The sequence below is a fragment of the Ciona intestinalis genome, unplaced genomic scaffold, assembly GCF_000224145.3.
Source record: "Ciona intestinalis unplaced genomic scaffold, KH HT001063.1, whole genome shotgun sequence".
Taxonomy (NCBI): Eukaryota; Metazoa; Chordata; class Ascidiacea; order Phlebobranchia; family Cionidae; genus Ciona; species Ciona intestinalis.
In genome coordinates this window covers 9540-34877 of record NW_004191384.1, presented here as the reverse complement: position 1 = coordinate 34877, position 25338 = coordinate 9540, and the positions used below count along the sequence as shown (strand labels likewise).

At 31.7% G+C, this 25338-nt stretch overlaps 2 protein-coding genes across 9 annotated transcripts in view; one reads left to right on the top strand and one right to left on the bottom strand.

Annotated features, from left to right (window-relative positions):
- Positions 1 to 10729, top strand: part of LOC100178652 — a 15509-nt gene extending 4780 nt beyond the window's left edge. For 3 of the 6 annotated variants that reach the window (XM_026839869.1, XM_026839872.1, XM_026839874.1), the window contains 20 exons: positions 2848 to 2992; positions 3152 to 3247; positions 3710 to 3861; positions 3934 to 4040; positions 4096 to 4264; positions 4421 to 4588; positions 4643 to 4768; positions 5015 to 5131; positions 5292 to 5507; positions 6052 to 6218; positions 6391 to 6633; positions 7050 to 7320; positions 7452 to 7673; positions 7850 to 8070; positions 8456 to 8625; positions 9008 to 9274; positions 9331 to 9457; positions 9630 to 9728; positions 10241 to 10424; positions 10483 to 10729. In XM_026839869.1, the coding sequence (XP_026695670.1) occupies positions 2848 to 2992; positions 3152 to 3247; positions 3710 to 3861; positions 3934 to 4040; positions 4096 to 4264; positions 4421 to 4588; positions 4643 to 4768; positions 5015 to 5131; positions 5292 to 5507; positions 6052 to 6218; positions 6391 to 6633; positions 7050 to 7320; positions 7452 to 7673; positions 7850 to 8070; positions 8456 to 8625; positions 9008 to 9274; positions 9331 to 9457; positions 9630 to 9728; positions 10241 to 10424; positions 10483 to 10640 (3425 nt within the window). In that variant the 3' untranslated portion in view covers positions 10641 to 10729. Of the gene's footprint in view, positions 1 to 137; positions 350 to 2847; positions 2993 to 3151; positions 3248 to 3709; positions 3862 to 3933; positions 4041 to 4095; positions 4265 to 4420; positions 4589 to 4642; positions 4769 to 5014; positions 5132 to 5291; positions 5508 to 6051; positions 6219 to 6390; positions 6634 to 7049; positions 7321 to 7451; positions 7674 to 7849; positions 8071 to 8455; positions 8626 to 9007; positions 9275 to 9330; positions 9458 to 9629; positions 9729 to 10240; positions 10425 to 10482 lie in introns of those variants that run through there. The other 3 variants (XM_026839873.1, XM_026839870.1, XM_026839871.1) reach the window with 3 other exon arrangements.
- A 964-nt stretch (positions 10730 to 11693) lies between these two features.
- On the bottom strand, positions 11694 to 24781 carry LOC100175529. Of its 3 annotated transcripts, none has more exons than XM_002126494.5 (26): positions 24595 to 24781; positions 23453 to 23547; positions 22977 to 23072; positions 22833 to 22917; positions 22718 to 22774; positions 21962 to 21984; positions 21807 to 21887; positions 21529 to 21594; positions 21359 to 21416; positions 20503 to 20589; positions 20148 to 20390; positions 18964 to 19105; positions 18758 to 18894; positions 18500 to 18613; positions 17824 to 18048; positions 16743 to 16905; positions 16508 to 16679; positions 16157 to 16336; positions 15658 to 15766; positions 15064 to 15243; positions 14369 to 15004; positions 14148 to 14288; positions 13554 to 13655; positions 13370 to 13478; positions 12473 to 12803; positions 11694 to 12205 (listed from the first exon to the last, which is right to left on the bottom strand). In XM_002126494.5, exons 1-26 carry the CDS (start codon positions 24658 to 24660, stop codon positions 11956 to 11958), a joined length of 3948 nt encoding a protein of 1315 aa, XP_002126530.1. In that variant the 5' UTR covers positions 24661 to 24781; the 3' UTR covers positions 11694 to 11955. The 3 variants fall into 3 exon arrangements, with proteins under 3 accessions (XP_002126530.1, XP_018672454.1, XP_018672456.1); XM_018816909.2 differs by having other exon boundaries at positions 13370 to 13475; XM_018816911.2 differs by having other exon boundaries at positions 11701 to 12205; positions 12473 to 12584.
- Between the last annotated feature and the right edge of the window lie 557 nt (positions 24782 to 25338).

The window sequence follows — 25338 nt, the reverse complement described above, 5'->3', positions numbered from 1 at the left end:
AACACATCATCATTTTTTACTATACCCTTTACAGTTTTAGTTTAATTTTTTGAGTGTTTGTTCATATTTCACACGTTGTTACAATATGTTCTACATTCTTTGCATAACAGATTGTATTCTACATTCTTTGCATAACAGACCATTAATCATATCATCTTCGTACAGGATCGGAATGTTGGAGATTTTCGAATGTCGTATGGAAATGGATTTTTCATTGTTTATTTTAGCGTGTATGGTATCGATAACTTTGCGAATGCTACCAATGGAGAACAAGTTAGTTTCGTTGATGATGGAGGAAACTTAAAAACAACATCTTTTCCTATTCCAGGACAAGAACACGTCAAAACAGGTTAAAATACTTAAACCAAAACTTAATTCTTGTCATTGCATGGGCAGCAGACAAACTTTAAGCAGTATTTACACAAACAAGACATTTTTTTAGGTCATATTAATAATGTGTGGTTTAGGGGCGTACGTATTACGATTTTGGAGGCCCATGGAGCTGTGTAGCTCTTTGCTTAAATTTATTTTAATTAACAGTTATATTTTGGCGTTTTTAAAAGTATTGTACAGTTAAAAAGCAATGGGGAACATTGCCAAGGCTGAAGGCCGCGACATTTTTTTGGAAAACACGTTTTTAACAATGCGCCTTACAAATACACAGCGTAAGACGTTTTAAATTTTGATACGTTTGCCAAAAGAGTTAAAAAATTATAACGTCTTAATTAGTTTAACTGTGTCAAATTTTCATCGTGGGTTAATAATAGAAGCAATATTTGTTTTACACCTTCTACGGAACAATGATGCAGTCGGTTTATAGGCGCGTCACTTCCTCTTATTTGTTGTAGCGCTGATACCAACGAAAAACAAACATCTGACAAATTTTCGCGCAAAGGAAAATAAAATATTAAATACCCCTACGCCGTCATTAAAGTCATTAAAGTCTCGGTGTTACATGTTTGGTCTCGATCATCAAATTGTAAAATAGAAACTTTACTGAGTACAACACGTTAATTACATTCTATAAAATGCGCGCACCAGAACTGATTACTATTTTTAACAAATAAAAATAGGTGTTAATAGAGACAATACTTTTTCAATATTAAAACCGCAACTTTGTAGTTTGAATTATCAAATGTATGAAAAATATATTCGAAATTCAGTTATTTGCACTATAGGAACGAATTTATAAGAAATGGCTTGTGCTAAGAACAGTGTAGCAATACCTATTTTGTGGTATAAACTTTTTATAATTTTTTATAATTTTTCTGTTATTACAAGTTCATATTGATTTATAGGATAAAATATTTATGAAATGAATTTTAACAATACCAATTATCGTTTAAACAACGCCAATTCTTCATACAAAAATATACTGTAGGCCAGTAGGTGACATATGGTAGTGTGGGGGAAGATGGGACACCTTTTTGTGCTATTTTCTCGTGTCATTTAATTGTAAACAAAGAACATTCAAAGAATTATAAAATTATATCCTCACGACTCCCATACACCGCTGTTAAATGTTTAAAACACTATCAAGGTATTTGAATATTACTGGCGAAAGGTGTCCTATCTTTCCCCACCCTACCATATCTTAATAAAAAAAATATTGCAGTTGGCAAGCTACAACAGTTTTAAATTAAAGCATACCATATTCTTTTGCGTTATTTATGTGTATTCCTAATAATAAATTTAACTATTAATTAAAATGAATAAATTTTAAAGCGTCCCAGTTTACCCCGCCTGTTTGCGAATTGTTTAAAAAGCACCTAGTTTAAATAGCTAAAGAACTCTTTTTGTGTTTCAGTTTGTTTGTTTAAAGTGTTGTAAATTAATAATGGTATGATACTACAAATTTATGGTGTTACATAAATCATCGTATATTTTAACTTTTTAAATATGTGGCAATATGTACCTAACTGTCCCATCTTACCCCACCCTACTACAATATTTGACTGTCGAGTTATTTCTTTAAATCGCGGTGATAAAACGATATCTACATCCTAGTAAGAAAGAGCTTAAAATGTTGGCGGTCAGTTAAAGCAGGGGAAGTAATTATGTTAACAAGGTGAGATAGAGAGAATCTAATTTGTTTAATGGTAGAATGCATAATTACGTTATGGGAACTGTAGCAACTAAAGTTAATTACTGAATTGAATTAACATAATATAAAACGGTAAACATTTTCTGTCATGAGACGACGAGGCTTAATCAACTATGGACTTAAAGTATTATATATTTATTTTTGACTTTCGAAATATATTTCGTACTTTCCTTGTCTCTTGTTGCTGCATTGCCACCGTTTAACATATTGTTTGGTTCTCTGGTTATAAGACAAATGACAGTCGCTGGATCATTTATGGTAAGCTACTAAACTTAATATACGTCTTTTTGTTATAAGTTAATGCAAAAAGACAAGCAATAAATAAGTGGGTTAAGTTGTTAACATAAAATTGATTTATTTGTTTGAAAACGATTGCAAAGATCATGTTATTTAAAGAAGAGAGAAGAAAATCAACAGCAAAACAATAGTTGTTAAAACACGCAACGTATAAAACGTGTCTTTAAAAAAGCAGGATGGCCGTTACACCCAACATTTAGTGTATTGCATTGTTTCACTGCCATGTATATTGGTAGGCCTATTTTATGGCGATGCATAATTTGTTTGATTTCTAGTAGGTTGGGGTAAGATGAGACATTTTTCATTTTTTTTTTGGTAACAAACAAATAATATTTATCGGATTATAAAACCGCATCCTTACAAAGTATGGTATTAAGGTGCTAACGGTATTCAATCTAATCCCACAGTACTTTAAACAATTTGTTAATTCAAGAACTAAATTTTAGGAGATGATTGGGGTTGTTCACACTCTTTGGCTCAACTGGTTAACTATCACTCGATTGATAATCAGTTCATCATTGTGTGTTCTGCCGATCTTTATCCAAAAGGAATTTCACTTGGTGACTCACAATCTGGTACACTTATATACAGGTATGTATAGTTGCCTAGGCCATCTATACAATGCAATTTTTATTTGTGTTATATATTTTGTTTAATTTAAAAGATTTTATATGTAACAGATAAATGTTGTAACACTGGTTGGTTCAGTAAAAAGTATTAAGTTTTCTGATAAATTGTATTTCCATACAGATCGTATGGAAATGGTAAAGGAATAACCTCAGCTCAACTTGGTCAAATTGCCGAGGCAAACACTGGTTGGAAACTTGTGTTTAATGCTGAAGACACGTAAGATAAAAGAAGTTTTTGTTGTTTCATATTTTCCATGTATATATATTTATATATAGATGTACATAAAGTTAACAGTAGTAACACAATCATCACGCAGTATTATAATTATTGTAAAACCAGAAAATTAAATATCTAATTATTTCCATGTTAAAAATACAACATTAAGTTTTAGAAAAAGTTAGCCTAAAAATATGTTTAATTTACCAGTACTATGTTAAAGTAATTACAAGACTCTTATAACAAACTTGCAATGATTTTAAATGCTCGACCAAATTCCTCATAAATCCAGCCATGTAATTAACATGATCAGTTATCTTTAATTGCTTTGTTAGTTTTACTGCTTTTTTCGGCAGGTCAATACTCTCTTTATTCCTTTTTGATTTGTAATATGTTGTGTTAAGTAAAATAACAGATAGCGATGGCCGATATTTGTGCAAAACAAGTTTGTATACTTTGCAGAGAATGTTGCCCAGGCTCAGGAATTGGTTTCACCACAATTTATAATGAGAAGAATACAGTAACTTCAAAACAGCAGATTGATCCAATAACATGGATAACACGCAGCAACGGTTCACATGAAAGAGACCCTGTTATTGCAAGAATATATTTAGGTTTAAACATTATTAAAAATATATCTTAAATAAGATTACAGTCAAACTAAAATATTTTGTTTCTATTTTCAGGAAACTTAACAGACACTCGAGAAACTTATATTCTAGGATGGTTGGATATTTTAAGCAATGAGTATAATGTTGAAATTATTAACACGTTTGGAACGCCCATACTGGTAGTTTAATTTTCATTTCATGTTACTTGGCTAATCAACATTTAATATATATTTGTAGAAAGAGAGTAAGTTGTCCAACATTGCTGATGGATTGATCAACTTTACTAATTGCAACAATAGCTGTTTAAAATGGGGTAATCGTGATGATTCGTTTCATACATTACGGAATGGAAATGTTGGTTGGATTGCAGCGCCTCCTAAATCATCCTCTATCTGGTTACATACAAGTGCGTACATGAGTGTTTATTTTCTTTTGTGTTAATTTATCTTTTTATCTCTTATCCAAGCTATAATTTTGTTTGAGTATTTCTTTTAATTTAACACACAATCAGTTTTACGGACAATGAGCATTGTACAGTGTCATGATGATTTTGTTCCATTAGTTTTGATGGCTGATGAACCACGATCAGGGTGGAGTTTATGGAGTGGATGGGCACAATGTAGTCACAGTTGTGCTGGAGGATTTAAAACGCGGGTTCGAACATGTTTAACAGAACCCTGTGTTGGAATCAAGTTGGAATCAATGCGATGCAATACAGCTGAATGCAAAAGTAAGTGAAAATATGTCCTTGTTGTTGTTGCTCGATGTAAAAATTTGTTTTTAGTTCCGATAAAGTGCAACTTCAAGAGAAATGTTGGCTGGACATTGAAAGGCGATCTCTTTGTTAATGGTGTGCGACAATTTGCCTTTACCCGTGCATCAGCAGAGCAAAAGTGTGCACAATTTAATGGTATGCCTACTGTATCTAAATTCCAATTGTTTTATTGTATTAACATAAAACAGCGAAGAATTGGTATATGAATATGAAAGTAATAAAAACAGATTACTTGGTGGTGTATCAATGATCTGTACCGTGGTTGGGAACTATTTGTTTATATTTAAATACAAGTTTTATTGGTTTATATTCAAGTATTATCTTTTAACCTATAATATATTAAGTATAAATAACTGTTTAGTGACACATGCATTTTACAAGGTTTATGCCAAGGAATTACCAAAATGATATCTGGTGGTTATTTCTTCTTTATTCTAAAAACAAGCCAAGCCTTGAAGCGAGATGATAAAGGCATAACCTATGTAATGACGTGCCAAGGTAATTGCAAAACTAGATTTTATAACTTGAGTAACGTTTAAACATCATAAAGTTTAATTTTGTTGAACATGGAAAGTATTTGTTTCAATTAAAATGTTAAATAGTACTAAAGTCAAACAACATGTAGGTCATTTTTAGTCTAATTATACAAATTCCTAAGAAACTCCCGGTTGGACACAGTGGAGTACATGGAACAGTTGTAGTTTGACATGCGGGGGTGGCCTACATTCTCGTTCGCGTATTTGTGATGGGGAAGTCCCCGGATCAGAGGTTTGTAAAGGTCCCGAACAAGAAGTTAAAACGTGCAACACTGAAGATTGCGCAACATGGACGAAGTGGTCAACATGGTCCAAGTGCTCACGTAGCTGTAATACAGGTGAACATTGTTTTGTTTTTTTGATTATTGAAAATGTTTGGTACATGATTTTGTCCATGATTTGTTGATTATGAATGAATGCAGACTGCTGTGTTAAGCAAGGATAGTCGTTATAACGCAGGTATACAGTTTTATATACCTCATGTCTATCTATAAGTTATCACATATGAAAATTTGTAGACTGTTATTTTTTAAGTGATTTTTTAATTTATTTTATGTATAGCTGAGACTTTAAGGCAACCAATAGAACCAAGGGGTTGGAGCAAGTGCTGTTTCGTGTTTTGCTCCAATTTGCTTACAATGGTAACAGCAAAAAGTGTCAAACCAGTGTCTGTAAGCTATAAGCAGGCGTGTACCTCCAACCAATATGGAAACTCTACACGCATTACATAACATTCTAAATAACAATTATGCCAACCAAATATCATTTTACATACTTTTAATGTATTCCCCGTCATTATTATATAATATCTATGGGTATTGGATGATAATCATCGTTATTTTCTGAATAAAACATAACAAAATAAAAAGTTTAATTGCTTAGGTCATCAGGTTCGAGAACGCCAGTGTAATGTTACTGATATAGTTAGATGCAGCGCATTAACTGGACCCGACAGTGAAATACAAGTTTGTTCACTTGGAATATGTGGAAGATGGTTGGAATGGAGTCAATGGACATCATGTTCAACAACATGCGGTGATGGTTATCAAGTGTGTTAAAAGATATACATATAAGATATGCTGATAATTTTCCCACGGACCTATTGCAGGAATGTCTTGGAATAGAAACTTCATGCTTAATGTGAAACACCTATGTTAAAATAACAGCAGCTGGGTCAGTTTCTGTTCTATTGTATTACACTAACATTATTATACTTTACAGGAGAGAACTCGTGATTGTATTGGAGATTTTGTGTGTGATAATGATGGGTTAGAAGGAATGAATAAAACTTTCTGCAATCTTGGTTTATGTCCAACCTGGTCTCTGTGGACGACATGGAGTCTCTGTTCTAAGACGTGTGGAAACGGAACCACAACAAGAAGACGTCAATGTAAAGGATCAACAATTGATAATTGCAAACGTCAAGAGGCAGTTGGGGAAATGAACGACACTATGGGAATATCGGTATAACTTTTTTTGTATGTTTTTTAATTTTGTTATAGGCAATGTTGTGACTCTTGCTTTTATGCCTGACACTTTTGGAACTCCTCACACATACCAGGTTTAATATATTTTATCTACACGTTAAAAACACATTTGTTCTCAAAGTAATAAACCAAAGCTTATATCTGGATTTTCTGAGTTTAAGTTTTTAAATAAAATAGGATTCTATTTGTAGCAAAACTAGGAGAAACAATATAATACATGAGCATACCACATACAACAAATTGCACCACAAATAAACAGAGATTTCCAGTAAAGGAAATCCTTGGGTCGGCAAATATAGAAAGTTCAAATTACATTAAATTGGTAAGGTACAGCTTGGTTATAAAAAACTTCTGTACCAAACAATCACACATGGTACGTATTTTTATTGACAGACAACAGAACTTCTGGTAGAAAACAACAGTGAACTTGAAATTTCAACTTGCTCTGATGGGCGTTGTTCAGTTTGGTTGGACTGGGGTCCATGGAGTACATGCTCAGCTACTTGCAATAAAGGAACACAGAGTCGCAGACGAAAATGTCTGAAAGATTTTGATCTGAAATGTAATGCCCCTGGTAGATCATTTGAAACACAAGCTTGTACTCTCGGGCAATGTGGGAAATGGTCAAGTTGGATTGCTTGGAGTCAGTGTAGTGAAACATGCGGTAAGTTTTAATAAAGGATTTCTAATTATGTCCTAATATGTTGGTTGACTCTGAAATTTCACACTGAATATGAATTATTGTTTATTACCCAAAAAAGAGGTTTTACTCAAATTTTGCATTTGTTTTCTCAGGTTCTGGTGTATCTTCTCGGAGCCGTTTTTGTTTTGGGGATTTCCCAAGCACATGCATTGGTGAAGAAAATGAAACACAGCATTGTGATGTAACGGACTGTGTTGTTGAATGTATTCCAAATCCTTGTAAAAATAATGGAGAATGTCGAAAAAATGATATGTTAACTCGCTGGTATCAATGTAATTGTAAGCCTGGTTGGATGGGAAAACACTGTGATTTCCGTACGTATTTCTTACTTTTTTAATAATAAGACTGTCAAAGGTATATAAAAGATATATAAGATATAGATCATATGATACATCAAAATGTAATGAAAAAGTAGATATAATGCTATTTTTATTAATAAATGATGACAATTTTGTTTAAAATGACGATTACCATATCAAATATGCACCAGGTGGACCAGAATTGACATGCGGGTCAAACAACATCATCATCACATTTGATCGACGAGCAATTGCTGAGGAAGGAATGTTGACACAAAATCCATCCATGGTTGGATTTATTTCTCGAGACTCCTCTCATTGTATAGCAATGTTTGAGCACAGTCATAATATGAGTCGATATTTTCTAATGATTCCAAAACCAATTGAAACATCTTGTGGTTCTACAACGCAAGTAAGCTTTTATAAAAGTTAAACACAAACTATTGTACATGTTGTCTCTTACACACACTTTTGTTTTATCTGAATACTAACTTGATAACATTTAAACATAAATGGGTCGTTTGTCAGCTAGGTGTAGTGACCAAGTTTATTTTCTTCCAAATAAAAGTAAATATGTTTTTAACTGTAAGCATGTTTTAACAACTGTTGTTTGGTCACTATATCCTGTCTTTTTGTTTAAAATATTTACAAACCTTTACTACCATAATCGCAGAGACAAATAAAGCTATTATTATAATTATTAAACTAAAACACCACCATTACTTTTAGAAGTTTATGAAAAGTTTATCATTACTATATAAAGATTTTTACACCAGGTTTACTTTATACAATTTCAGGTAACATCACAAACTTACCAAATACAGAACAGTGTAACTTGGGAAGTTATGGATGAGACGATTAAATCTACAGTTGTATTATTTGACTTCACTTGTATTTATGAAAAAAATGGAACTTCATCATCAGAATTTTCATCAAATGGGATTTTGTCGATTGAATCTTACAAAAGGTGTAGTTGTTGAAATTGATAATAATACATTAATTTTAAATACTACCAATTCCATATTGACCAATATATCTGGTATAACTGGTAAAAAAATGAGATGACACAAGTTATTTGTAATGTAAGCTTTATATTATCATCTATCCTTTACCAAGGTTTGAGCATTTATACACTTTGGAAGTTAGAATTATGTGTTATGACTGTCAACAAATTGAATGTAAAAACATACTTCTCACTTGCTTATACTAACATAAAGTGGTTTGCTACTGCCATACTCATTATTCTTGCAAATCAGTTCTTTAACGGAAATTAAAATGGTTATGCAATTTTTAAATTGTGTAACAATTTTGTTTACATATTTACCATTTCCCGATCAATTTTTTAACAGGCAAACTGAAGTAATTACATCAGGTGGAACATTTGATATAAACTTAAGTTTATTCCGAGATGCTTTATTCCAAAAACTTATCTTACCGCCAACAAAAAGTCTTTCTAGTCTTATCACTTTAGCTGAGGGTGAAGTTCTTTTTGTATCAGTTGATCTACAATCAAAAGATCTGTTTTCTTCAAATACATTAGTTCTTGTTATAGACACATGTTTTGTCACTTCTTCGCAAAGGTTACTTGAGCCGATAACTTTTTTGCTGCAAGAGAGGTACGGAATGTTACATTTGTTTTTAATATTTAATATTTTGTGTTAAATATTTTTAGCTGCCCAGTGTCTAAATTGGTTAATATAATATCCAATGGTGATTCGCAATCTGGTAGATTTTCCGTGAGAGTGTTTGGTTGGACTAAAACTGCTGTAAGAAGGGAAAATGTTTACATACACTGCATGGTAAGTAATAAATAATTCTGCTTGCTTCATGTCTTTACGGAACTTTAAAAATAACGTTACCCTTCTATTTCCAGTTAAATATTTTAATATTAGGATTATTTCAATAATGTTTTCATTCAATCAATATTTTTTTGGTGTACTACATATGATTAATTACAGAAATTACATTTAGGCAAGTGTATGTGACAGCGAAAATTCAACATGCATTCCCAACTGTAATACTGGTCGTCAGAAGAGAGCTATTCATGATAACAAAAGTTGGAACCAGAAAGTAAATGGGTTTGCGTGTTCTTAAATAAAAGAATTTTCAGATAAAGATATTTTAAAAAGATTCAATTAATATATATGTGGGTTTGATGAGTGACGCTGTTTGGTTTATTGCCTTTATTGGCACACTTAACAGACATTGCTCCAACCCATTGGTCACTAATACACATACAGACAAACAATCACTCACAAAGTTGCACTTGTGGTACCGGGGGTATTGTCGTGCAATGTGAGAATAAAAGTATCGTTCATTTAACATTACGGTGCTATAAGCCACATGCTTGTATTAGGAATCCTACCAGGATTAAGCATGTTCTATTTAAATAAACGCTATGGGTGTTGGGGTAATGGGCCAAATGTTATGTTAGTTCAACAATTGATTATTATTAAATAGTTACAATATTTGCATTAGTGGTAAAAAGAAAATTCAAGATCACTTAATTTGGCAACAGCCATATGCAGAATGATTGTTATGTTGCAAAATCATGTAAACATTATTTTTTTCTGAATTTTTAGGACAGAATGGTCATATTAAATACTACACATACAGCTGTGAAAAGTGGACAATTATTTCCATCTGTTGTACAATCAATTTCGATACAAAACAATAGCTTTACCACAATAAATTCTTCTACACCCAAGTTTAATGGTGACAAGATGGTTTCTCTTGGTCCATTCAATATAATTGTACAATTAGTCAGTAAGTGAATATATTTTATAATGTCATAGATTGAAGGGCTAATGTAACTGTATTTTAGAAAGCAAAAAGAAGAGATCCGTACACAACATGCAGAGTGCTAAATATGAAAAACCTGTTGTTAAACTACACTTTTACTTTAAAGTATTATGTGTCTTAGCATTAACTTGCCTCTTGCAAGTTTTGAATCGAATTTTAAAATTTAATAAACTAACGTAAATCGATGTATTCCTCCTATAACCCTGTCACATCATAACCGAAGGGATACTGGGTTCGATGGTCGATAATGATACTAATAATGAACGATATATGGCGACATTGCTCCAACCCATTAGTCACAAATGGATTGTCTAAAAAATGAATTGTCTCGTCAGTCATACAGAAAAGAACACAAAGTCAGCATGGGCGTAAAATAGCAATTTTCTAGCTTTCATCATTTAAAATTATTGTGACATCACCGGTTTATATCAGTTTAGTGTACATCAATTTAATGAGACAATAGATATGATTTTCATTTGTTTAAGGTTGTACTAGTAGTCATGCAATTCATCTGCATGCGGAATTAATTATGTTTTTGAGTTGTTGCGTTCATCGGCTATTATACTAGATAATATTAATGCAGTTCGTGTTACATTGCATTCTGTGATCTATAGTTTATATTTAAAAACTACAATGTTAATTCAACAGCATTTGGTGCCATGAGAGGAATTTCTACATATCTTAAAATATGCATTTAATTTGCTGGTAAAATGATATAACATAAATCTCTGTTTGCCAAAACATTTTAAACTAGCTTTCACAGCAAAGAACAAACATAATATAGATTAAGATAAATGTCATATAATTATCAATGTTTAAAAAAAACATGGTTCGCTTTTTTGAAAAAAGAAACAAAAGTTTACAAAAACATATTTGGTTAAAAAGTATAAAACGCCCCCTAAATGTGTGGCAATACATAATTTTTTTACATCCTTAAATGTGCTGTGTGGCAACACATTAAGAAAGGTGTTAAAACATGATGTCGCACCATGTGACAATAAGTTGGTGACTGTCATCATGATCGGCTTGTTACTCAAGATTATTTAACTATCATACCTGATTAATTGGCAGTATACAAAACTTTAAATATCCAATTGATGGAGATTGTGCCTATCATAACCTTCACAAGAGCATTTCACGTTTGTAATTAGTTATAGATTTGATCAAAAACATGGAAGCGCATCAACAATGGTAAAATATATAACGAAGTCCAATCACAAATAATTATTCGTGTTTTAAATAAAGGTTATATAAGTTTATTAAAGTGATTAAATTATAAAGCAACTTATTACATATGAATGAAAATAATTGATTAGCTTTTTCATAAAACAAATTATGCAATTTATATATTGCACTACACTGGAAGCTCATGGAAGTCTATACACAAGCTGTATGTAAAGAGGAAAAAGTGAATTTTTCATTAAGAACTTAATTATCTGTAACGCAAAAAAAGAATAAAATATATTGGTTGAAAAAATGTAGAATCATCAGGAAGCTATACAAGAGTTCCTTCTTGTCCTTCACTGCTTTCAGACCAAAGTAAATCTTCCGCTGATGCAGACAGAGATTTGTTTTTCTTTTTACTATGTTTATACTGTTCGTTAAGTGGTTTGGGTCTACTTAACATTAAATCTGGTTGGTGTTGTTGATTTGTTAGGTTTGTCACGTTGTAAGTCTGTCCTAGTTTGACGATATGTGGCGACGGTTTGACATCTAATGGTCTTCTCCATGATTCTAGGTTTTTCCTATAAAAAAATTGATTAATAATTATCTAAAATAATTTTTAGCGTGTTGCATAAATTGGCAAAGTACTGCTAATATAAACCACAGATAAAATTAAATATTAGAAGGTGGCTTATATTCAACCTCATTTATGTTAAAGGGAAAATATGACAGGAACAAGACTTTAAAAATGAATAGATGTGTCTAACATATAATATGGTACGATTAGGACAATGTGCACTAGGATTTTACGAAGTTTGGAAATAAACAAATAAAGTACAATTACTAACCTTTTATCTGATATTGTAAACATTGAATATTGATTTGCTTCTTTACTGACATTCTTCACATTATGATGTGTCATGTGGTGGGGTAATGGGTCTTGTTGATTACTAGATGTCACTGGTGGATCGGTAAAATAGTTCTGTTCAGAATATTGAGCATATGCAACTAGTGGGTCAGTTCGAACATGCTTGATTGCTTTATTATGCGGGTTATGATGAATATAATGTTGAAGAACAAGCCGTTGTTTCATCTTATTATCAGTTATCATTCCTTGCTGGTGTGGGTGAATATTTTGGAGGGTGTTATTTTGTGGCAGCGGATGTTGATGGTGGATCACTGTTATTGATGTATGGAGTCAGTTACATGCAGTTAATCATTGTAAATAACACATACTACTATATTGCATGCACAAATATAAAACGGTATTTTACAAATAAGACATTATGTTTCCAAAAAAAACTAAAACAAAATTTGGGAACAAACCATTGGCTTTCAAGCATTACAATCGATGGTGTTTCTGTTTACCATATATGTAAGTTCCCCTTGGGTAGGTAAAGTTCTTACAGTAATTGTGACATGCTTGAAAAATTGTCAAAACACATGTTGACTAATATTAGTTTGAAAATGAAAGTGGGTTTCGTGTTATTACATAATCTAAAGTAAATGGGAAAGAGTTTTTACCAGCATTGTGGTGAAACAATTTAAAACCCAATTTTAATACCATTTTAAATATGTGCTATTTGTTATCATAAAATACAAACTAAAGAACAAATATAAACAAGTTTCAACAATTTAAATTTTCCAGTATAATTTTATACAATTAAACAATGCATCTATTAAACATTTGTGATCAGTGCATAGGTAAATATCACGAAACAAAATTGATAACGTTATATGGAAACCTGGGTATGAAGTATGTGTTGGCAGATGATAGAAGTTCATTCTTGGAGTGGAAGGTATAGTTGAAGAACTGGATGTTTGGAGATGTGTTTGATAATCTGGCCAGTTCTTCTGTTCATGTATTTGTAATAACATAAATGATAACGAATACCTAATCTACGTGATGGTTAAATATATTAGTCTCACTTCATGCTTTATTTGAGTAGTGTCAGGATTCTTGATTTTTTGGCTTGAACCATACAATATTCTCTTAGTTGCGATGTGATCTTTAAGCATACGTTGAATGTCCTGGGAAACCAAGCAATACATTTTATGTCAAATAAATAAATTTAGAAATTTACACCATGAACAGTAAATATTACAAAACAAAGGTGGTAATACCAGTCACATGGGTGGTGTATTGGAAAGCATCCATGGTGTCACACTGTTACCCTACACTTATTGCTGGGTTATGCTAATTCAGTAAAGACCAATGGTGAATATCTTTACCAAAGACATACTTGAGCATGCCAGAAGCATTTGGTTTTAAACCTAGATTACATAAGTGCCCTTCAAGTTGCAAAGAACCTGCCATACAAATATTCAAGAGACACAGATTAGTATTACACAAATCTGTGCAAAATTATTAAATCCAACTGAAGCAATTTGTTGTGTCTTCACTTCAGTGACAGCTTTTCTACTACAATCTTTCTATAGATTGTCTTAGCTACTCCTTTTATAAATTACCAAAAAATTATTAAAAACAACACTTTCTTTTAAAAATAAAAATAAATGTAAAACCTCTTTTTTATATTGAGCACTGGCACTTTCAACGACACTTTCTCTGCTTCCATATTCGTGTAATGAAGGAACCCAACCCATTCCAATATCTCGGTAAACTTGATTGTTTAACGCATCACGGTGCATGTTTGGAATCGTTTGCTATTAAATGTGATAAAAAACTTTGTAATACAGAGAACCTTCTACCAGTAATAACAAGGATTGATTATAAATAAACTAACCGTTATGTTACGAGAATTTGAGCTCACTGCGTAGTGTGGTTGGGCACTTGAATATTTAGGCAACTGGCTTATTCTTGGCTGTTGCACGTACAAAGGTTGTTCTTCAAAGGTGGTTGGTTGTGAAGATTGAGCGACTGCTGTGGTTGGTTTACTTGATGGAAGCGTGAACGACAGTTGGCTTGAACTTCTTGTTAAATACTGCATCCTTATATTAAGATTTGTGTCAAACATTGCTGGTTGTAGATCCTGAGAATTGTTACTTTGGTTATCCAGATTATGTTCACTTATATTTGTAGACGAAGCATCTGAGCTTACTCTTGAATGATGTCTCTCAAAGTTCGAATCCTGATTTAAATTCTTTTGCATGTGGGCAGTTCGTTTCTCTAACCTAGCTTTATTTTTTCCAATAGCTTTACTATTGGTACGATATGCAGTGTGAGTTGGAGACTCTGTAAAACTGGAACTTCTTTTTCGAATATGATCAAAACCAGGTATTCGTGTTTCTTTGCCAACAAGACTTTCACTTCTGTGATAATCTTTTGGTCGTACATCATGCTGGGGGCGAACAGTGAATTGATGTGATGATGTCACAGGATTGCTTTGAACAGATAATTCTGACAGAGCGCTGTCACTAATCTATAATGTTAGAAACAATTAAAAATGCCATTAACTAAGTTCATATTAATGCAACTTACTTCACGTTTTAGTTTTGACATGTCGTAAACTAAACCTAAATCTCTGGTCTTGTGATTGTTATCGTTACTGTTTAGGTTGGATGGTTGGTTGTAATCCAAACACAGCAACTTGTTCGGTCGTAAATCTATTTGATAACCAAGTGGTGTTACATCAGCATCAGATGATCCTATTCGAGGTTTCTGAAAAAAATATTAAAACATGAACCTATGTTAATTCATAGATAGATTACATAGAGTAGGGTGGGGGAAGATAGGACAACTTAGCACATAATATCCAGATATCCTGATCGTGTTTTAAACAATTAACAACGACCTATGATAGTCGTGATGATACAGTTTTATAATTTTTTAAATGTTTTTTGTTTACTACCAAATTGAATGAGAAAATAGGGTTAAAAGGTGTCCCATCTTCCCCCCCTCCTACTGTATTATAACTTATTATGTATAACGTATATAATACATAAAAGTTATATAATATAACTGATTGTAAATATAATGAACAGCATATTAATGTCATCAGAGTTTGGGAACAGTTAGATACAAAAGTATGTAAGATTTGTTACATCAACTTAATGCCAAAATATTGAGATGTACCTCATCATGAATATCTTGATCCAGATGTTCCTCACTGTTCCTACCAGTATTTGAATCAGCATCAATACTATCTAAAGATGATTCGTGCCACCCTCGATTCACTTTTGTTCTAAACATTGAAAACACATGTTTTGATTTTTTGGATTTCTTTACTAAATAAACTTGTATGAAATATGAATTGATATAAATTTCCCGAACATTAGTAAGTAAACAAAGTCCTTTCCTTGGGTTAAATTCTCATCATTACCCAATTGTTTTTATTTTGTTTAGGCAAAATTTACCGCTCATCCAATTAAACGTTTAATGACAAAAATACAAAAACAAGTGAGATATATTATGTTATTTTGTTTAGTTACCATTTTAATGATTATTTGCAACAATTTACCACTTAATTTCTTTGGTTGAATAAACCATTATCACTGTTTCACCCAATATTATGATTATCAGCTGTTTATTTGGCAAGAATTATGCATTTTTAATTTAGAATAATAAATTAAACCTTGGGTGTTCCCACTTCAATCGAATCCAATTTCGAATTGGAACATTTTGTTGTTTACTGTTTAACAGTGAACAGTGTGATGATGATATGGATTGGTTGGAAATTCGACCGTTTTTCATTTCATTCTTAGAGCTTCCTACACTAGATGTTCTTTCAAATGAAGGTGGTGGTGTCAGAGATCTAATAAGAACAATTGGCATGAAAAAAGGTCAATGACTAGTCTGAACTCAATATACATTTTTACAAATCTAAAGCTTTTGAAATGTAAATGCAAATCACTTCACTTCTTTGTATACAGCGAAATATAAATTGCAGAAACCAGTAATATCTAAATGTGGTAGGTTAAGTAACCTGTGTATGGTAACACCATTATCATTATCAACTTCAGCGGATGATTCTTTTATTCCGCTCATCGCTGATGAAGGATGAGGAGGATGGGTGAGGTTGAGGAAAACTGGAGTACTGTGCGTGGATAACGCGTCTCCTCCACTGCTTAATGAAGTATCATCATCCAGAAGAAGAGCTTTGATTAAAATAATTTACCAACAAATTAAAAATAGCATAATTAATAATAAAACTATAATACCATCTGATAAAGAACTTCGTTCTGATTCTGTTTCTTCCCTTAAACTAATTCCACCATCTTCAAACAGAATGTCATCACATTGATCTGTTTCTAACGTTGAAGCTCGAACAGAAGGTTTCTGCCCACACCGATTCCGCACCACATTTATTTTATTCTCAACAACCTGAGGTGAGACACAGCAAATATAACACACACACAGTGCATGAAAATAATGATAGTAAACTTTTTTTAAAGTAAATTTAGTTTTGTCACACAAAGCTGATTTATTGTTAAGTTTTCATAAAAACAGTTTAATAATAAAATGAGTTTAACATATATATATAAATATATTTGATTATCAACAAGACAGTAATTATAAACATCAAAGGAAAGGTTATGATTACAATTTTAAATAAATCTCGGTCAATCCATACTATGATGCAATGAATTCATGTGTGAATCCCTACTATTTCATAACAAACACAAACAGTCTACCTGGCTAAGAAAAACATGGTAAGTATAAGGCTACAACGTGAACCGAACGCTTGAAAAGGAAAAATCTTGAGATTTAAATCACCTTATGGCGCGACCCAACCCTGTGCGACCGATACTTTGAGAACCACTGCTCAAATGGGACCTGTAGGTCATTTATTCTAATGTGGCCCTAATTTTAATCTTATTTACAAGAAGATGAACTTTTTGTTTGCATGTCAACAACGTATTTTAAAACTTAATAAGGCTTCACCCGATACTGCTCGGTTGTTTTGCCGTATAGGTTTTTGAATCTGTTACAGTTTTGAAACATTTACAAACTAATTACATCTCTTCAGAAACTTGTAAATTCAGCAAGAGTACTTAGGGTACGATTTTTGATAAAATCATAACTTTTTTTCAGTGAGACTTAGGGTGGCCTTTTTTGTTAATTTAGCGATGTTTGTAGTTTTGAAACACGTTATTTTCAGAAGCTGTCTTGATGTTTGAATATTTGGTGGTACTATTAGATTACATTGAAGTATTTTGATCCATATACAAACTTTAATTTATCGATAGTGTGGCCCTTTGGGCAAGAAACAGGAAAATATTTTATTCTTTTATAACTCACCTGTAATTTTTCAAGCGTCTTTTTATAAGAACCCAAACGTTTTGTTCGTGTTCGACCTTTGGTGTTTGGGTCGGAAGCAAGTTTCTTGGCAGCGTTTGCAATTTGCGTCAAAAGTTCAAATTCAGTTTCAAGTTGAGCCAAATTATTCATATCATCGCTATTTTCTGAGTTTAAACTTGGTGAAGATGAAATGGCAGTGCTGACTGATGATCGGAAACCTTTCTCCTGGAAAAAAAAAACAATTTCCAATTACAATTGGATAATTTCTTTTGTATTAAAAACATCATACATTGGAGAAAAATTGTTAAACATCATACAATGTAGAATAATTGTTTAAAGAAACCCTAATCATCCTGTTGAATCATAATGTTTACAATATAACTTAACAAATCAACCACTGGTATAAATGCTAACCACTAGATACAGATATAGCGGAAGAGTAACATGCTTTGTAGCTACAGAAATACAATGTGTTTGGAGATAAATGTTGTTAAAGTATATTAACAACACACGCTACATTGTAAATATTTAAACTTAGATATGATTAACCGACCACTACGATTGTAACAATAACAACCCGTGTTATAATGCTGTTGATAATAATCTGCACAAATCAAAACAGGTACTTGGATATTAAAATAGAAATGTCTTTTTTTAAACAAATAATAATACTTACCTTGTTTGTTAGTTTCACTTTAAACTCGGCTCCAATCCTTTTATTTATCTTAGGCTGCTTTTCATCTGGATCCATGTAATGTATGTATTCTTGTGGTAATCTGCCTGTTAGATCCTGTTTGATAAAATATTGCAAGAAAATTGAACCAAAGATGGAATAAACTGTACCACACTATGTAAGTGTCGTGTTTCAAACAACAATAAAGTATAAGCATATTAAAACACCATGTTTAAATAGGAAACATGAATGCTAACTCACAGCTTCTTTGAGGCAGACTTGTTTAAGTTCCTGAACTTTGTCATACAATCGATCTTCTAAATCAGTTTTATGTTTTTTTAAAGCAACCAACATTTGACATTTCGCAGCTCTCATTTCTGGGGCTTCATCTTTTGAACCTGTAACATAATATATTTTGTTAATTGCATAAATGTTTACCAATTTTATATAAATAAATAATCACAAACCTTTTTTTACCATCACATCTAAATTTCGAATCTGTTTTCTTGTTAGTTCTGAAGAATCTTTAACTACATTTATAAGGCTCTCACGATTTGCCGTTATATCATTGCTGAGATTCACAATGCTGTTTGAAGCATGGCGTTTCACCTGAAAAGAATAAAATGTTAAGAACAAAGAAAGCCAAGATACAGATTGTAGGAAGCCATCACATGTGGTGTGTATCAAAACCTTACAATAAACTAACATCCGTTTAAATTGGTTGAGATAAAATAAATGTACTTCATAAACAAAAAGAAATATCCTTGTTTATCTAAATACATTTCAGCTACAATAATGTTTACAGCTTGACAACACGTGGCTATGAATGTATAAAAGGAAAATCAAGGTTAACAACCAATTGAATTCATTTAAAACACAGTGAAAGTAGCCTTTCCTGTAATGACAGGACTAAGAAAGACTGTAAAAGTATACAGAGTATTGTTATGTGATAGCAATTAAAAGTTTAAAAAAATAAATATTATCTTTACTGTACACACATACATATGAAGTTTTAATATGCGGTACGATGGTTAGCAACTACAATACAACACAGGCGCTGCTATGTAGGGAATTATTTACTGGACCACATAAACTAAAGAGTTTCAATAAGTAGTTATATTATGTAACGCTATGCAAAAACTGCTGACAGTTTGTTATAGGTTGTTTCTTTTATTCTTTATTATTCACTAACATGAATAAAAAGCAAAGTTGGCTTTAAATTAATAGGTAGTACGTCTTTTTTTCTGTATTAGTATTAGTTAAAAGGGAAATGTTTCATTTCTACAAATAATACACACAGAATGATAAAACTTATGTTTAATTTTTATTTTAGTAGGAACCATCTAAAGAAAACTGATTACTTTTTCATTTAAGTTAGACAGTCCATACACCTTCTACACTATATCAGTTAGTTATCATATTCCGGATAGCAAGAGGGGTATGAAAAATAAAGACGTTGGTATTATACGACTATCATTGCCCCATCATACAAGGTTACTTAAGTGTCATTTATTGAATCATATATTTTTATTAATATAAAGATATAATGCTAGTTTTATAACACATGTCATTAATAAGTACTTTTCTATGGTTAACCAACTTAATATCCATTAATTTTGCTTAATATTTATACTTCCAACACCTTTTGTACCTTGCTTTGCTTGCATTGCAAGTAAAAGTGATGTTGATCAATAGCCATAACCCAAATTGACTTGATAAGTGCTGGTGAACCATACCAAGCATGAACTTTAACTTCAGAAGAAACTTTCCTTCTCGCATCACCAAATTGTTCTTTGGAAAATAGACCTTCAGTTCTTTGATGTTTATCATTTACTTCAATTGAAAACTTTCTCTCCCGAAAATACAAATTCTCCAACTGTTGCCAACTGAAACTCTAAATGAGAGAAAACAGGCAATACTACTTGCACACTTTCACAAACAATAATTAACACAGGAATGAAGTAGCTACAATGTTACTACAATGTGTACACAAAATAAGCAATTACCTTCACAGGATTTACTTTATCATGAACATCATATTGATGAATTCCTTTGTAACTGAGACCAAGTAACCAGGTTGTTCCTCCTTTATCCTGCAATAGATGGAAGTAATCAATCTGTTTATTCCATACCACAGATGACTGTTATAAATTTATTTGTGAAATACAATGATATTCAGAATGTTTGACAAGTTGGTATGAGGAAAGTATAAAGTACATATATACCTAACTTCTTTTATTTCGATTAGACTACTTTGACAACTAGTTATTAATCACAAGTTTAGCGGATTGAATAAATACTCTTTTAATAATTTATTTACAGTTAAATTTCCTTTTTTTGCCAACACTATATCAACTCTGCAGAAGAACAATGTGTTACTACACCATTATACTACCTTATGGGGCAGCTACCGCTTATATAGGAAGCCTATTGCCTTAATATCCGGATATATTATACTAATTACTTGCTCATAAGGAACTAATAAATAATTACTGATTTTATTTGATTCTAAAAGTACATAGAGAACTTCTATGCTGAAACATACTGTTAGTATATTCGTGTTAATCCACACAATCATTAATAATCAGTTGAATTGTTATTAGTAACACAAGCACCCACATCTGTAACCTATGCTGTAGCTGTAAGCAAAAAATCTCTGAATGTAAACTTCTTCGTGAAAAAGAGACAAGTACAACGATAAGCCAATTACAGAATTTAAAATGTTTATAAGTAAACATAAGCATGAGTTTACAGTATTGTAAAGAGACTCTAATCAACTAAAATAAACAATGGTATTAATTTTATTAAAGCTTCCAAGCATCTGTGTTTTATTAACAAAAAAGTTGATATTGTAAGTAATACCTTAACTTTGAAGTAGTGAACCCCATATGTTGGCACAGTTTCAATCGTCGTCAAATAACTGGAAAATAATTCACATAAAACACAATATTCAGGTATTAACAAAATCACAATGGCACCATTTATATGATATTAATTACCAAAGCAAATATGGGTTAAAAAAAAAATCAAACCTGGTTATGGCTTTTCCTATGCTGTAATCTTTCAGGTCTTTGTAGATTTTCAAAACAGCATTTTCACTATTTGAAAACATGACATAACGAAAAAACAGAAAACTACATTTTCTGTGTAACACATGAAGAATTTTAAACAACTACTGCAAAGATCATAAAACAACAAAAACTAGTTACTTTAATATTAAAGCAATTACTTAATGTGATAACTGTTAATACTATTGAATAACCATAATAGAAATGACACAAGAATAAGGTCTATGTTGTTGCTGACATACCACTCCATGCAGGTAAAATCTCTCAGCACTTTGTTCGATAAAACTGAAGATTTTCTCAACTGTCGAATAGCAGTGTCAGCACTGAAATAAATAATAAGAAAGTCATTTATTAATATGCGAAAGAAGAATACTGGTTAATATTTAGGTGTACTTACTCTTTATAATCACCGTAGTATGTCTGCAAAAAAACATATATATATATATATTAAATATATATATATAAAATACATATATTTATTTATTTAATAAATCATTATAGGATTTGCGCTAAACTTCTAACATATATACTTCATGAAAACATACAAAACTTAAATTACATCCAGGTGAATTTAAATGAAAAGTTTTAGGGAAATTGGTCATGTGGGGTAATATGGGTATAATTGCAAAAAAAGCTTTTGTGTTTATTTCGTCAGCTATTTCATATTAAATTAAGATGAATTACATGCAATAAAGTAGCAAATCTGTGTATTTCAGATGGAAAACAAAATAGAAAAACACTTTTGGGCCAGCGTCTGTTACCGGTAAAAAATGGGGACCAAACAAATACGTTGACATATATTTCATTTTTCTGTACATGTCAATATAAAAACAAATATATATAATATCTAAAAAGGTAAAAAAAAGTTAGCCTAGCATAAAGCCTGTTATTTTGATCCTTACACAAGATAGTTCTACACAGTTCGGAACAGCTTTAACTTACTTTTACATGTTGGTCTGCATGCGAATCAGCACAATAAACCTTAATCACCCACATATTGGTGGTAATAATGTTAATCTAACTTAAAAGTAGTCTATTCTACAAAATTACTGTAAAATGGTTTGCAGTTTTTAAATTGCAACCTGCTAATTTAAACCTTAGTATGACAAAACAATACTACCCTAATACTATCAGATGAAATGACTAAAGTTACCTGTAATACAAAAGCTGCCAACCGAAATTCCGTATTGTTGTCAACTTCTAGATGGCCCTGCCATGTAGTTGTAGTAAGTCAAATCTTAATGCTTAAAATACAAACAAATACATACCTTGTACACTAATGATTTTAAGTAAAGAAAGTAAAGCTCGGCAGTTGTAGCACTTTTAAGTAACTTGACGTTTTCAACAAAAAATCTTTATAAAAAAGAAAAACCCATTGTTACAAATACCAAGTAAAATATTATATTACTTACTTGACAGCAAATAACAAATCGATTCTACTTGAAGATTTCTTGACAACGTCATGGTCAAATAATAATTTGTCAGCTTGTAACCAAGAGTAATGACCACTATAAAAAGAAAATAAAAAAAACAAAAAAAAAAATTGTCTTAACGGCTTTAGCATTTAACGGAACTATTATTATTTTTTAAATCTAATTTTCAATAATTATCATAATATGTAAATGCAAATAATATAATGGATGAACCAATGTTTCACTGACCGTCAGTTTAATTTACATAAATTTAATTAAGCAGCGATGTAGGTTGGTATTAGTCACAAATGTTTGGGTAAAAATAATATTTTGATTGTTACTATTTGTTAAAGTATAAGTATTACATATATATTTTATTGCATATTGTAACAACGCAAATAGCTAGAATAATTAGCTATTCCATAAAAAGAGATTAAAGGGTACTAGCCCAAAAATTATGAAAACACTTTCCAAACCTGTCACTTTTGTAAGCAATTCCAAAATATTCCTTCTCTCTTAACTTAAAATGAGCAGCAACGATTTCTAGCAAATCTCTTGCAAGATGTTTGGACTAAATATAATATGAATTAATAAACAAATATCAATAGTAAGTTTTTGCGCAATCGTGTAACCACAGGAGTTACAACAAGTGTTTTGTTACGCCTACATCGTGGTATGGTTATAAAATTTATATATTTAGCCAATTCACATATTAAAGGGGCATACGAACGAAAAATGAAAATTTGTATATGGATAAAGATGCCCAAATGTGACCTAAAGGTACCATCAAAGTTTCCTAAAATAAAACAGCTTTTAAAAAAATTGCGTGGAAAAAAAAACCCTGGAGTATGACAAATTCCGCTGCTTCGACGATGCATGGGATTTCCCATAAGAAAAAAAATCACTCACTTTGATTTTTCTATTTTCTAAAATACTGAAGAAAATTCAAATTTTATTTTGGATTTAGTATAGTGAATGCTTCTTCTATGTGAATATATAAAAAAATATAAAAATGTGAACTTAAATATGTTTTAATTTTTCGATTGAACCTAACTACATACCAGATTGTTCTGACTAAGCAATTTTTCAAATCTAATATTCACACGAACAACTGACTTTTTTATAAGGAAAATGGTACAGCAGGTACCAGTAAGACATATTGAACATTTTAATATAAAAAAGCGTTAAAAATTAACTAATATGAAAAAAATGTGCTGAGTCAGCATATTATGTAGCCATGTTCAATCGAAAATTAAAACATAATCAAGTCTATGTTTTACAATTTTTTTATATATTCCTGAAGAAGAAGCATTCATTATACCAAATCAGAAATAAAATTTAAACTTTCTTCAGTATTTTAGAAACTAAAAATGAACACAGTTGAGTGAAATTATTTCTTATGGGAAATCCCATGCATTGCGCCACAGCCAATTTTTTTTACTCCAGCAGTTGAATTTGCGGTTTTAAAACTCATTTTTTTTTAAAGCTGTTTCGTATTTTGAAACTTTATTGGTACCTTTAGATCACATTTGAGCATATCTATCAATACACAAATTTTGATTTTTCGTTGGTATGCCCCTTTAAACTATCAATTATGCAAGCATCACAAAAACATTACTTGTACAGAAAGCTCCAGTTTCCTATCATTGGGAAGATATATGCAGCATTTTTTTCCTTCGGCCATTCTGATAAGTACTACAGCTCAGGTCATTAATATTTTGGCAGGTAAACTTGACAAGCACAATGTTACAATCTTTGAAAATATAGTAGCCTGAATTAGATTATGAACTTTCTTACCATCGGACCTTTTTATAAATGCATGGTTTATTTCAATCTTTAGTTAATACAATTCTCTTGAATAATTATAACGAAAAAAATCACAGTCAGATCAATCGTGCTAGTTCTTTATCAAAAATTTACCCTCTATATGAAAAACCAGGTGCGAGTGAAAAATCCTCCCTCCACCTTATAACACAGGGGAAGGGTTAGCACCATTTTTTCATATTGAGGGGAAATTTTTGATAAAGAACTAGCACGGTGCTAGTGAAGAATCTCCCCTCCCTCACCTTATTTGCTAACCACTAACCCCCAACCCCTATAACCACTAACTACTAACCTCCTAATCGTCAACACCCAACCCCCTAACCTAGGGGTTAGCAAATAAGGCGGGGGGAAGATTCGGTGCTAGTGAAGAATCTCCCCCCACCTTATTTGATAACCATTAACCACTCACCCCCTAGGTTAGGTGTTGATGATTAGGGGTTTAGTGGGTATAGGGGTTAGCAAATAAGGTGGGGGGGAGGGAAGATTCTTTACTAGCACCAATTTGTTTATTGTACAAGGTTAATTCAGTTACTATCAT

Excerpts from the sequence above, each read along its gene's own strand:
- LOC100175529 (XM_002126494.5), bottom strand. The coding sequence starts at position 24,660 with ATGGCCGAAGGAAAAAAATGCTGCATATATCTTCCCAATGATAGGAAA. Across the intron at positions 23,073-23,452 it reads ATTGCTTACAAAAGTGACAG|TGGTCATTACTCTTGGTTAC; the intron begins GTTTGGAAAGTG and ends TTCTTTTTATAG. Across the intron at positions 12,804-13,369 it reads AACACATACTTCATACCCAG|TGATCCACCATCAACATCCG; the intron begins GTTTCCATATAA and ends CATCAATAACAG.